General features: G+C 42.7%; 1 protein-coding gene across 1 annotated transcript in view; it reads left to right on the top strand.

Moving 5' to 3' along the window:
- Positions 1–13,222, top strand: part of rrp1 (ribosomal RNA processing 1) — a 30,490-nt gene extending 17,268 nt beyond the window's left edge. The window contains exons 10-16 of the mRNA XM_039817701.1: positions 2,441–2,538; positions 3,891–3,910; positions 4,042–4,191; positions 5,597–7,047; positions 7,154–7,318; positions 10,870–10,936; positions 12,824–13,222. Coding sequence (XP_039673635.1) covers positions 2,441–2,538; positions 3,891–3,910; positions 4,042–4,191; positions 5,597–7,047; positions 7,154–7,318; positions 10,870–10,936; positions 12,824–13,035 — 2,163 coding nt within the window. The 3' untranslated portion in view covers positions 13,036–13,222. The remainder of the gene's footprint in view (positions 1–2,440; positions 2,539–3,890; positions 3,911–4,041; positions 4,192–5,596; positions 7,048–7,153; positions 7,319–10,869; positions 10,937–12,823) is intronic.
- Positions 13,223–13,667: the final 445 nt, after the last annotated feature.

Genomic DNA, 13,667 nt, shown 5'->3' with positions numbered 1-13,667 from the left:
GCACACTTTGCTCCTCCTCCCCCCTCTTGTGATTTGATGTTGTACCATCACGTGATGTAAGCGAGCGAGCGACGGAGCAGAAGAACGGCAGAGAGGAAGAGGAGCGCTGTGTGGCTATATTTTCAGGCCAAAAATGAAACGACAAGCAGTATAATTTGTAAAGGCTGTAAGAAACAGTGGTAACACAACACATTTGCATATGAAAAGTCTGTCCTGGGTTTTAACTTATAATCCAAACAAAAAACGCTAAAGATCATGAAAATTCATTTAGCAATTTGATGATGAATCCATCTTAATTATTATAAGTATCGGTGATACTGGCCCTGTATTTACTTGGCATCGGTTCGATACCAAATTTTGCAGTATCGCACAGCACTAGTGTAAACTAGTAGTAAGAAGTTGGTATAAGTGGTGTGTACAGAATACTGACGGTAGTGAAAAAATGCGAAATAAAATGTTGAAAAAATCGTTCTATTTGAGTTTTGACCCTGGAAGACAACATGAGTTAACAATACTGCACATTTTCTAAAGATTAGCATAGTTTTTAGATTGAATTGTCTTCTAGAGCTCCATTGGTAGTATGAACCTAAATTTGGTAAGACTTCGAAGGTCGTTTAAAGTGATGGTTCGGAGTAATTTCACCCTAGGCTGCTTTGCACCTTATCGAGCCAAACACCCCCCCCCCGAAGCTTTTTTCCCTTGTTAATGACGTTGGTTGAGTTAGCATTATCAGCTGGTTAGCTTAGTACAGGCGCTAATGGATCCACGTTTGTATCTCGTAAATTACCCCACTAATAATGCCCGGAATGAAACCAAACGTCTACAGTAGTACAAATAGTTTCTGTACTTATAAAAGGAGGCATTAGAAAGTTTGTAACTACACCAGAAGTATATTTAAATAACACTTGCCTGATGGATACTCCTCTTGGCTGCTACTGCACGAGATCCTGCACAGAGCACATCTATTGCTTTTAAACCGCAGCCAGGATATATCCAACTGTGTGGCATCTTGTCCTATCGCCTCACGCTGCAGTAGCTGCTTCTGCTGTTCACTTGCTTCTTGGATCTTCTTCTCCAGTAGTCTTTTCTGGCAATAGATGTTGTGCTCTGTGCGTGATCTCGCGCGATAGTGCAGTAGCAGCCAAGAGGAGTATCAATCAGGCAAGTGTTATTTAAATATACTTCTGGTGTAGTTGGAAACTTTCTAATGTCTCATTTTAGAAGTACAGAAACTATTTGTACTACTGTAGACGTTTGGTTTCATTCCGGGCATTATTAGTGGGGTAATTTACGAGATACAAACGTGGATCCCATTAGCGCCTGCAGTAAGCTAACCAGCTGATAATGCTAACTCGACCAACGTTATAACAAGGGCGAAAAAAGCTTATTGGGGGTTGTTTGGCTCGAGGTAAAGGTACAAAGCAGCCTAGGGTGAAATCACTCCGAACCATTACTTTAAGAAAGGAACATTTAGTTGCCTTTTTTGGGTAAGTAACACGAGGCTGCAGCTGCCCAGGCACAGTTTTGAAAACAAAATGTTGGTGAGTTTTAGCACGCTGTTACTTTCACAGGTTGGAATAAAATCAGTATGCAAAACCTACAGCGTGGAAGCTAATGTTAGTTTTGTGGAATTTTGTGCTTGCTGCTGTGTGTCACGTGGTCCTGAACCCACTATCCAAGTTGAAACCGGTTCCTTCCTCTCAGTTGTATATCCTAACTGCAATAACTTGTATAAAGGCATCACACTGAATGTACTCTGCAAAAAAATAATTTGAACAAACTGCCCGGGGGAAGAAAATCAATGTGTAAACTGCTGTTTTTGAAAATGGCTTGTGTTCTCCAAAGAGCTTTAAGGTAAGTGTCTGAAAGTGTAGCAGCCGAATAAAGGTTGACTACTGTGTCAGTCATCCTCAGGCTCAGATTTTGTTAGGATCATTATTTATCAAGGAATGGACACAATCACTGGAGTTCTGTCAAAGTTTGTTTTTACTTGCAAGTAGGGTCAGTTTTACAGCACCTCAGCATAAGTACAGAAAAATGACTGAAGATTGTTCACAGCAGTGTCTTTAAAAAGGAGTTGGGAGTCCAGTTAGTTATTCGGTTCCTGCAATCAGTAGCTTTTCGTCTAATCTCTGGTCAGGCCCGGCATCTCCTCCACATGATGCGCTCTGCCCTCAGAGATACATCCTGTGCTCTCTGTCTTTCATGATGAACACATGAGAGACAGAAATACTAAAACAGCAGTTTGGATGCAAATGGTTTAACAAAGAAACTGAAGCAAAACCGTTCTAAGCATCATTTCTTTCATCAGAGCAAAATGGAAAATAAAATTTTAACAACTGTTTCATTTTTACCCATCAAGTGTGACTCCGATGGTGGACATTTGGAATGGTAATGGATTGGTTTGGTTTCTAATGAGGTGTGTTTGGGTCCTTTGCAGTTTGACTACGCGGCCCTGGCAGACAAGCTGTTTGAGTTAGCCAGTCGGAGCAGCACCCCCAGCCAGAACAGACAGAGACTCTACAAAATCATCAGAGTGTGAGTAGATGCTCTAACGTGTGTGTGTGTGTGTGTGTGTGTGTGTGTGTGTGTGTGTTGTGTGTGTGTGTGGTTAAAAGAGCAGCAATCACTTAAGTCAGGCGCTGTGATTAATCCTTGGCAGCTTTGATAATTCAGTTCTTCCCGCTCTTTTAATACTACCTCCAAAAAAAAAGGAACATTGAATACAGAATTTATTTTACTTATGGCCGGGTTAGCTCCGTTGGTAGAGCAGGGCGTGTGTGTGTGTGTGTGTGTGTTCGTTCTCCTTGACGCAGCGGGCGTAGGTTTGACTCCGACCTGCGGCCCTTTGCTGCATGTCATTCCCCCCTTCTCTCTCCCCTTTCATGTCTTCATCTGTCCTGTGGAATTAAAGGCCTAAAAGGTCCGTGTGTGTATGTTAAATAGCCATTGAAAACTAATAAAAAGACAATAGCAAGTGTCAAGCTACACAGCACCATTACAGCTTGGGTCTTACTTTTGTATTGGGAACCATAAGATTGTATTCGCTGTGCTTCAGCTGATTTCTGCATTTTGAAGAGAGATGGGTGAATGACATGCAGCAAAGGACCGCAGGTCTGAGTCAAACCTGCGGCCGCTGCGTTGAGGAGTAAACCTCTATATGTGCGCCTGCTCTACCAACGGAGCTAACCCGGCCACAAGTAAAATAAATTCAGCATCAAATGTTTCAGTCAGTGCTCTTACTTTTGTGAAGGCAGTAATGATAGAGCTGGAAGCAATCTTATCTTGAGTTATCAGAGCTGCCAAAGGATTAATCACCGCGCCTGACTGAAGTGATTGCTGCTCTTTTAACTTTAAGAGGTCTGCTGCCCACCAGCCAATCGGCATTCAAAGAGCACAGCGGCATGTAAGGCTGCGTTCACACCAAATCAGGCGCTGCGGGAATAAGGTTTGTGATTCAGTCCGGGAGTGTCACTTAAATTATGTTTTGTCTGATCGACAGTAGGTGACGTGATTGGCCACCGCAGCGTGACTTTGGGTTGCGTTTCTTCGAAAGTTCCGTGTCAACCATTCGCCACAGGGCCGCTGTGCTTTCCCCCCCCCGACATCCCCTGCAGTACTGACCGACGCAACCTCAACACACTATCCACATTCAAATAGGTCTGCGGACTGGCGTTTTTTTTTTTCCCACCAATGCCTGATTTTTTTTTTTTTTTTTTTTTTTTAATGCACCTGAAGGCTGCTGTTCTGGTTCAGCCATGAATGGACCTTTGCTCGTGGTTCAAATCAAATCCTGTGGTATTTATCCTGCACCATGATGATCTCTGCTGAAATCCAAACTAATGAGTTTTTCTTCTTCTTGTCTCACCTTGCTGTGTGTTGAAATGCAGTCTGCGGGACCTCAACGAAGGTAGGGGCCGATGATCACACCTGTCTTCACACTTAGTTTGATATTCAGAAAAAGATCAAAAGAACAGAATTCTTGTTCTTGATCTTTGACCTCGTCTTGTCTCACTCCATCTCTGCCTTGACTCCCTTCAGGCATCTTTCCTCAGGATGAGTATCCAGAGGAGGTCTCCACGGATGAGGATGATGAAATGTTCGGAAGCAGGAAGAGGATGAAGAGACGAGGACGTCGCATGGAGGAGGAGGATGAGGATGAGGGCGTGCCAGCAGTGAAGAAAAGCAAAGGTATCTCATGTTTGCACATTTACCTCCTGCCAATGCAATATTTTTAAATGTGCTATGGAATTTATGGAACCCAGAAATCAGAAAGAGCAGTTTACAGCTTTAGTGCATAACGTTTTGATATTAATAAACATCCGTTACATTCAACCCATTGCCAAATTTGTTGCTACGAAGCTAATTAAGATTGAGGCTTGTATCATGTGGAATTTTAGTAAAAATAATTCCAAACCTATTTATCCTGTTTACTTAGAACATCTTGTTATTTATTTAGAGGTACAGTGTTTCCTCTATGCTGACCCTGCAGTGGTGGCCCGCCACGGCCAAACCTCCGCCGCCACGGCACCAGAAACAGGGCAGACGCGCGTGCGGTTGTAAGTGCACAGACAGTTCACTAAAAAGATTATTTAGAAAGACGGCACCGGCCATGCACACAGGTGGGCGCCAACCCGGGAAAACGGCCACGAACGACACACAACCAGGCTAGCTTTGATGCCATGACTCGTGCTTGTTAAACTGATTGAGGGTGAGTGCAGAGGAACATTTTACACTCTTTTTTTTTTTTATTTATTTTTTTTTTTTTGTGTCAAACTCTGCACAGTAAAGTAACAAAAAGCAAAACACAGTTTTTGAGTGGAGGCGGACAGAGTTATTTAAGTAAGTGGACCACTTACATCAAGCCATAAAGCTGCGTCAGGCTCGACCATGGCCTCCAACTGTGGCACCGGAAGATGACTTTTCCAGACTTTATTCCGCTTGCAAGGCTCTGATTGGCTCAGATGTTTTCATGTGCCGGAAACTGCACAACACCAGACCTTAAGAACATCTGTAATTGGACACTGCAGAAAACTTTTCCAGCTCAGACTTACAGGTTGACATGCTTTTGCCATTTAAAATCAAAAACTTCAAAGTTGCAAAATTACATAAGACATCAGGTGAGTTGCATTGGTCTTGAGTAAGACGTGGCTGAGCGACTGGATTGGTTAACAATTGCTGAGAGTATTGCCTGGGCCTGCATATGGGCCGGCATTATGTTTCTGTGTAGTGCTCTTGAGTCGGAGGGAACACTACTGGGACAATTTAGCATCCCTTAAAGAGGGATGCTTGCTTTGTTTTTGACCAACTAGAGTTATCACAAAGAGAATTATGACAATTCTACCTCCTCAGATAAAACTGACCTCCAGAACACAGTTCTACCTGTAACTGTATGTATATATGATTCCTATGCATTGTGTATGGTAGCCTTTACAATGTTATTTATTTACAGCATTTGACCGCCATCAAATCGGCATATGTCAGACTGACCAGCCGGTCAATCAGTGCATCTCTATTTTATTTATTTTTTTAAATGAAGAAATTAACTATTTTGTCTCCTTGCTCTCCATTTAATCATGTCTCTCTGCTCCTTCAGGGAAGAAAAAGGAGGCATCCACACTCAACAAGCAAAACGAGGAGCCGGTGAAAGATGACAAGGAACCAGCTGACCTAACTGCAAATAATGAAACCAAAAAGAAGAGGAGGAAGAGGAAGAAGAAAAAGAAGGCAGTGCAGGGTGGAAGTGCAGGTGGTGAGGGAAATGCAGAGAGGTCTGAACAGGCTCAAGCTCAAATTAAAGAGACCAAAGGAGGGCGAGAGTGTTCACAAACGGAAGATTTAGAAAAGGAAGCGCCGACAAAGCAAAGCTCCGTCTCGTCGGTAGAAGTGACAGAGGCTGCTACTCCCGAGGGCCAGAGGGAAACTCTGCTCGTCTCCGAAGTAAAGAAACAGCCTACAGTTACAGTCACAGAAGAAACTAGCCAACCCACTCCCTGCACGACTGACAACAAGGACCAATTGGAACCGTTCTCAAAGAACAAGAAAAAGAGGGAGACTTCTGAGCTCAAACCTGCGGCAGCAGAAGAGCAGCAGCCCGCTGTCCCAACAGCGCCAGAGACATCTTCTAATGCGGACCCTACAGTCTCTGGGAAGAAGAAAAAGAAGGTGGGCCTGAAGGCTAAGTCCCAAACAGACGAGATTGTGGCCAAATTGCAGCTCGATGCAGAAGCAGAGATCATACAAGTAAGTAGTAAGGAGTCAGCTGAAAAGAATGCACTGGACATCGATGCTCCGACCCCCGCCAAGAAGAAAAAGAAGAACCTGAAGGCCGAGAAGAATGTCGCGGAGGTTGAGGTTGAAGCACAAGTCAATGGTGTCAGCACAGATGTAGATTTCCCATCAAAACGTTGTGAGGATCCAGAGGAAGATGGCCCAAGCACCGGACTCGAGAAGCCATCGGATTCTACGGTCACATGCAACAAGAAGAGTAAGAAAAAGAACCTCGAGGCTGATGTAGCACCACAGGTTGAGGCCGGGGCCCAGTTCGAGGTAGAGGGAAAGCACACGGATGCCGAAATCACGTCAGTGCCACTTAAAAAGAAGACAAAGAAAAAAGGCAAGCAGTTGGATGCAGGCCTTGAAGCTTTACCTGCTGCAGATGAAAGCACTGTAACCCCACTGAAGAAGAAAATGAAAAAGGATCAAAAAGAATCTGAGACTTCAGCCGCGGCGGTGGATACTGAGGAACTGCCCTGTGAGGTCAGCATGACAACGCCAGCAAAGAAGAAGAAGAAGATGATGATGGCGGAAGCCCAAGTGGACGAGAAAGATCACACCCAGTCGCCGGCGGTTGGCAGTGTTGATGCAGAGCTCCCGTCGGATGAAATGGTCTCTTCCTCTGGGAAAGCGGTCAAGAAGAAGAAGAGGAAGATCCCTGTGGTGTTTGAGTACGAGGCCGATGAGCTGGAGGCGGCTGCCCAGGAGGCTACAGCCATCAAAGGCCTCGCAGAAGAAGAAACTGTTGCCAAGAAGTTAAAACCAGGCAGGGTGAGTTTAATGAGGTTAAATGGTTCAGAGGAGATGAGGCTGAATTGCCGGTGACTATCTGATGACACCGAAACATCGTTAACTTTGAATCCTTTTCCGTTTTCAGGATGTTGGAGAGCCAGCCACACCTCTGCGCACTAAAAAGTCACAAAAGAAGCCGAAGACTACCTCCGCGTCTGACTTCATCACCTTTCAGAGCAATACTACAGTCCCGACACCACTCTTTTGCAAAACCAAGGGGACCCCCAGCACCCCGCTGTCCAGCAAGAAGGTAAAAGTGAACAACAGTCAGAACTAAGCATCAAAGAGTTCACACAAATGTGTAATCTGGCTCCACTATGTTCACCAGCTAGCTGCTACCTTTGTCTGCTGTTTGGTGCTGAGCAGGTAGGGTACAGTACTCCTGCTGCTGGAAATGAACACCCCTCTCACATTACCTAGTCATTTGATCTATTGTTGATGTAAAGCCTTGAACTTGTTTTTTTTATGTTTTTTTTTTTTTTTTTTAAGATCGTTATTGGGTTTTTTATGCATTTGTATTTGATAGTACAGATAGACAGGAAGGGGGTAGATGGGGGATGACACGTAGCACCTGGTGAGCTAGAATTCGCCCCTTGACATTTTTTTGTGAGAAACGAAATGCATTCAACACGTTTGTCAGGCTTAAAAGGTATACACATTTTCTTTACATGAAAACGCTTCTCGGTGTAGCTTATGTTGATTTGCACTTCCGATTTGGCAGTTAAAGGGAAACTGGGGGGAGGGGGCGCTGAGTGATTGATCATCCCACCGATTTTTTTTTGCACCTCTTACTGTTAGCGTAAGCTTGACATTTTGGGTTAAGCATTAAAGCTGGTTATTAAATCTGAAAGCTTTATCCTGCTTTTGAAAAGGCAAAAAGGAGAGATTTCACAGATTTTGTAGACCACAGCCCCAACAACTACAGACCCATCTCCAATCTCCTCATTCTGTCCACAATTCTACAACGCACCCTCACCTCCCAACTCAAAACCCCACCTGGACTCCAACCAACTCCACGAACCATTTCAATCTGAGTTTAGATCCCAACACTACGCCCACTCTCAACATCCTAATCCTACTCTTCCTCAGTGCTTCCTTCAACATCATCAATCACTCCATCGTCCTCCCCCCGCCTTGACTTTCTCCTTCAGTATCACTGGCACTGCCCTCTCCTGCTTTATATCATACCTTTCTGACCACCACCAGTTCATTAGTATCAATAAATCCAACTCTAACACAGCCCCAGTCTCTCAAGGTGTCCCCCAAGTTTTAGTGCTCGGTCCCCTCCTTTTCGTCCTCTACGTGCTTCCCCTTGGTCACATCACACGCTAACATGGCCTTCATTTCCACTTTTATGCCGACTACACCCAGCTCTACATCTCCACCAAATCCATTACTGCCTCCACTCACTCCACCCTTACAAATAGAGCTGGTCCGATACCAGTATCGGTATCGGCTCCGATACTGCCTAAAACGCTGGTATCGGTATCAGTAAGTACTGCAGTTTATGCACCGATCCGATACCACATAATAAAGCCCTAAAGAAAATCTACGTTAAAGTAGTTTATGTTCTTTTTCTGTTTTAACTGACATTCATTGTTTGTGTTTGTTCATGTTTTACAAAGAGTTTAACCTGAGTCAGACAGACAACAAAGATATAAATAATATCACTTCCATACAGGGATAGTAGTATACAATTGTTAAAACATAATAAAATATATGACACACTGGTATCGGATCGGTACGGAAGTTCAGGTATCGGTATCGGGAAGCAAAAAATTGTATCGGACCATGTCTACTTAAAAACTGCCTCGCGAATATAAAAACGTGGATGCAAGCTAACTTCCTCAAACTCAACAGTGACAAATCTGAAACCCTAAGCCCCAAATCCCTCAACAGATTCTGCCATAACTTCTCCCTCTGCATCGATGGCTCCACTGTTCCTGCTTCCACAGACCTTAACCTAGGTGTAATCTTTGATTAAGGTCTCTTTGAACGCCAACTTAACCATATTACAAAAACTTCCTTCTTCAATCTCAAACATATTACCCATCTTCGCCCCTCCATCTCCTCAGCCGCTGAAACGTTTATCCATGCTTTCATCACCTCAAGACTTGATTACTGCAACGGCATCCTGTAAAGTACAGGTCTACACATCTACCAAAAACCTCGACAAACTACAACACATCCGAAACTCTGCCTTCTGCTCACCCACCCCCCAACCAGAGATCACATCCCCCGTTAGTTCTTTAAAACCTCCACTGACTCCCAATTCAACAACGAATCCAGTTCAGAATTCTCATCACCTGCAAAGCCCTCCACAACCTCGCCCCCTCCTACCTCACTGACCTCCTGCCCCGATATGCCCCTACCCGTAACCTCAGGTGCACTGACGACGAACTCCTCACCCCTCTCACCCAGTCCAAGCACCGTGACATGGGGAGACGGGGCCTTCTCCATCGCTGCTCTCTCTCTCTCTCTCTCTCTCTCTCTCTCTCTCTCTCTCTCTCTCTCTCTCTCTCTCTCTCTCTCTCTCTCTCTCTCTGGAACTCTTTCCCCCAACACCTCAGACTTTCTTCTTCAGGACCCACCTATTTAAATCTGCTTTTAATCTGTGATTTATTTCTCATAGCTGTATTTGTATTAAGTATACTTTTACTGATTGTACTGTTTTTGTTTTTTATATGGAATGCCTTTGAGTATTCTTTAAAAGTGCTATACAAATAAATGTATTATTATTGGACCAGGTCCAAAATAAAAACCCAGTATACCTAAATTTGTCAAATCAGGAGTACATAATCCCAGATATGCTTAAATTTCTTTAAAACGGTTTCAGATTTTTTGAAACCTTTTTATATTGTTTTTGTGAAAATGTAACTAATAAAAAGCATTCCTTGCTGAGGCTATATTGAGCACATGCCTAATTTTAATTATTTGGCAGTTTACAAACACAAAATAAGGTGTCATGGAGGGATATTTCCCAAAAGCAGAATGCAGGAATCCAGGCTAACCGAAAAGGCGAGGCTTGACCTAGTCTAGTCGGCGCGTGCTGGCTTTGTGCGTTTCACATTGGCCAAGCCAGGCTGAGGAGGCGACTAGGTCAAGCCAGGTGTTAGAAAATTCAGATGAACGCTTGGTCAACAGACCACGAGGTCAATAACAGACTTACTGATGCTGAAGTAGAGAACAGTAAGGGGTAATGCAAAAAAAATGGATGATCACCAGTTTAAGTTAGGTTTCCCTTAACTTTACCCTTAACTGCCGAATCGGACGCTGCGAATGGAAAGCTAACTTCAGTGCTGTGATACTTTGCCCACCTGACAAACTCACTTTTTGTATTTACTTGCCCTCCAATTATGTTTGCACTGCTGTGTTAATGCAATTTTTTAAATGCTATTAGTGTCTGGCACATTTTAATTAGCAGATTAAACATAGACTCATCAGACCGGCTGCAATAATGAATGCAAAGAAATGCCTTTTGTTCTCTCTCTCACACACACACACACACACACACACACACACACACACACACACACACACACACACACACTGTACTATATATATGAAAATGCTCCTCAGTACTTCTGTTTTTACAGAATCTTTAGTTATGTTTTGACGGAATAAAAGTGTAGAAGCTACAAAGAACTAAGAGGTACAATAAGTTGTAGTCTTTTATCTGCAAAGTCTCCAGCACCTGCCTGTGGTCAGGTTGAGTGGAAGATTTAGTCCTTTCAGATTCTCTCTCTCTTCATTGCGTCGTTCTCTGATGGTTACAATGTTTTCTATGTTTTTATTTCACAGAAGAGTCAAACTCCCAAATCAGAATCCAAGAAGGTGACCTTCGGTCTCAAGAATAATAAGACAGCTGGTAAGAAATTGGATGCAATTTGATATTTATAATCAATATTAAAGCTGAATTCAATGTAAATAAAAAATTTGATCACTTGTTAAGTCAAAACATTTCAGAAGTGTTCAGAGCAATAGCTACTGCTAATGCTTGCTCTTGAGGGAATTGCTGTGATTGTTGGGGCTTTGTAAATTATAGTGTGGTCTAGACCTACTCTATCTGTAAAGTGTCTCGAGATAACTCTTGTTATGAATTGATACTATAAATAAAATTGAATTGAATTGAGCAGACTGTACAGCCTGTCTCCAGTTCATGTTGCAGGATGTGGAAGTTAGGGAAAATAGCTCTTTGGATAGATTTCATTTTGTTGTCCTGAGTAACTCCCTTGATTTGGGAAACACTACAGCACGACAAAGTCAAATGTGAATAACGGAGAAACAGACAGACACATTGATGAATACAAATCCACGGAGTACAAACTCACGGCAGCCTCTAATAACTAATATAATCCCACTGTGAAGTTAAATGGCCGTGGCTGCTGTGAAGGATCACTAACTGCCCACAGTGATGGACACCAGACACGTAGACAACGGACTAAAAGAAAAGCTTTGGAAAGAAGTTTAAGAAAATAACGTAGCCTCAAAAGTAAAATAAAATCTTTGCTTTTTTAATTGGTTTTAATTTAATTATAAGCAGTGGCAGACATGCGTGCCCTTCCATGCAAACTCTGCTCAGGTTTTTGGTGTGTGGTGTGAACGCATAGTCGACCTGTTCTAGTAGTAGTGACCGTAGTATGAACACGAGTTGATTCATTGGTTGGTCAATCAACAGAAAATAAATACCCAACAATTTAGATTACTGATTAATTATTTTGAAAGGCTGCCTGTTCTACATCTGGCTGGGGGACTACCGATGAAAATTAGCACTTGAGCTAACTCAGGAACATTTACATTGTTTTAATGTTCACTGTCCCCTTTCAAAAATAAAGGAATTAAATTAATTGTTTAAAGGACAATTTCGACGCAAAATGAACCTAGGGGTTAATAACACGTGTACTGAGTCGACCGTTCTCTGGGATCTGTTTTCATGCTAATCGAATGGGTCTCTAGCTTGAAACAATCTAGCGTAAACCCACTGATTAGCTTATAACGCTAGCCTTCGGGGCAGAGGGTAAAGTAAAACGAAATCACGATTTCTACACCACTAACAAGGCTAAAAATAATTGGCATTATGCTACCGTAGAAGTGTGGTGCTATTTTTAGTCTTGTTAGTGGTGTAGAAATAGTGATTTCTTTTTACTTTACCCTCTGCAACCAAAATTTGATTAGCATGAAAACAGATCCCAGAGAACGGTCAACTTGGTACACGTGTTATTAACCCCTAGGCCCTAGCGTTGGAATTGTCCTTTAAGTAATTTTGTTTAAAATAAAATAAATAAATAAATAAATCCCTAAGAATCTTTTGGTTTTAGACTATTGGTCTGACAAAACGTTTGATGCATTTGAAGACATCACCTTGGGCTCTGGAAACTGTGATGGGCATTTTACATAAAAAAAATTACCAATAAATAACCAACCAAGAGAATAATTTGTTCATTCAAAGGAAATTGAGAATTAAGGTAACCTTTAATTGCAGCCCTATTCAAAACCTCAACCTCTATCAAATGAACACAACTGTGATAATTATGGCATCTGTGAAGTGATGATGTGACTCAGAGTAACCATAGGAACACATACTGTATGCATGCTATAAATGAGATTGTATTCTCAACTGCGGTTTCCAAATGACCTTTAAATCCTCAGCTTAATAGTGTTTTAGCTGGATCTGTCAGATTAATAAGAACGTTATAAATCCAGTGAATGTCTTGGTAACGGTGTTGCCTGTACTGTTTATCTTGTCGTGATGCAGAGTTTAGGAAGACCGATCGCAGCCTTCTGCTGAGTCCAGACGGGTCATCGCGAGTGCCCTTTGACCCTAAGCAGAAACCCAAGTTTGGGGTCTTAAAGTCTCCACCCACACCACTCTCTGCCAGAAAGACCCCCAAGGCCAACAGGAAGACCAGCTCCAATACTCCAAAGAGCACACCTAAAGGACGCCCCACAGCAGCAGACTTCTTCTAACGTCCCCCGCTGACAGACTGTAGATAACAGATGTAATGCTCTCTGTGAACTCGTCAATAGACTCATTTCAATTACTCTTTTGGAGAGATATATATAGAAGTATTTTTATGTTTATCTGATCAGTGTTGCTTTTTGCCTCTTTGAGTGGCTCAACGTTTTAATAAAGTTACTCCTTTTTCCAATGTTATCAACTTTGTGTTATGTTGTGAAAATGAACTACTACCTCCTCTGTCAGCTCTATACACTGAAAAGAAATAAGCGGAAAAAATCAGACCAATTACAGAAGCTGGTCAGTCTGACATCATGTTGCCTGAGCTCATTACTATTCATGAGCTTGACCAGTTGCGCTGGGTAAAGGATTCTAAGAGCCAGGCTCTCATTGGCTAGCTGTTAGCCAATCAGATTCAAACAGGTTAGCTCATTGAATATTAATGAAACTAGCACAAATCGAGCCGAGTCTTCCTGCAGCCTTTCTATACCACGCTAGAATGGCTTGCAACAAGGTAACCAAGGCATTCTTTACACAAAAATGTTAGAGTCCATGGTAGAACTTCAGACATTACCACAAAGTCATGAAATACATGTGGCAGGGCTCCTTTTAAGGAGAAAACAAAAGAATAAATCATGAAGTG

This window comes from Perca fluviatilis, chromosome 12 (assembly GCF_010015445.1).
Source record: "Perca fluviatilis chromosome 12, GENO_Pfluv_1.0, whole genome shotgun sequence".
NCBI lineage: Eukaryota > Metazoa > Chordata > Actinopteri > Perciformes > Percidae > Perca > Perca fluviatilis.
This window is presented reverse-complemented; position numbering and strand designations above follow the sequence as displayed.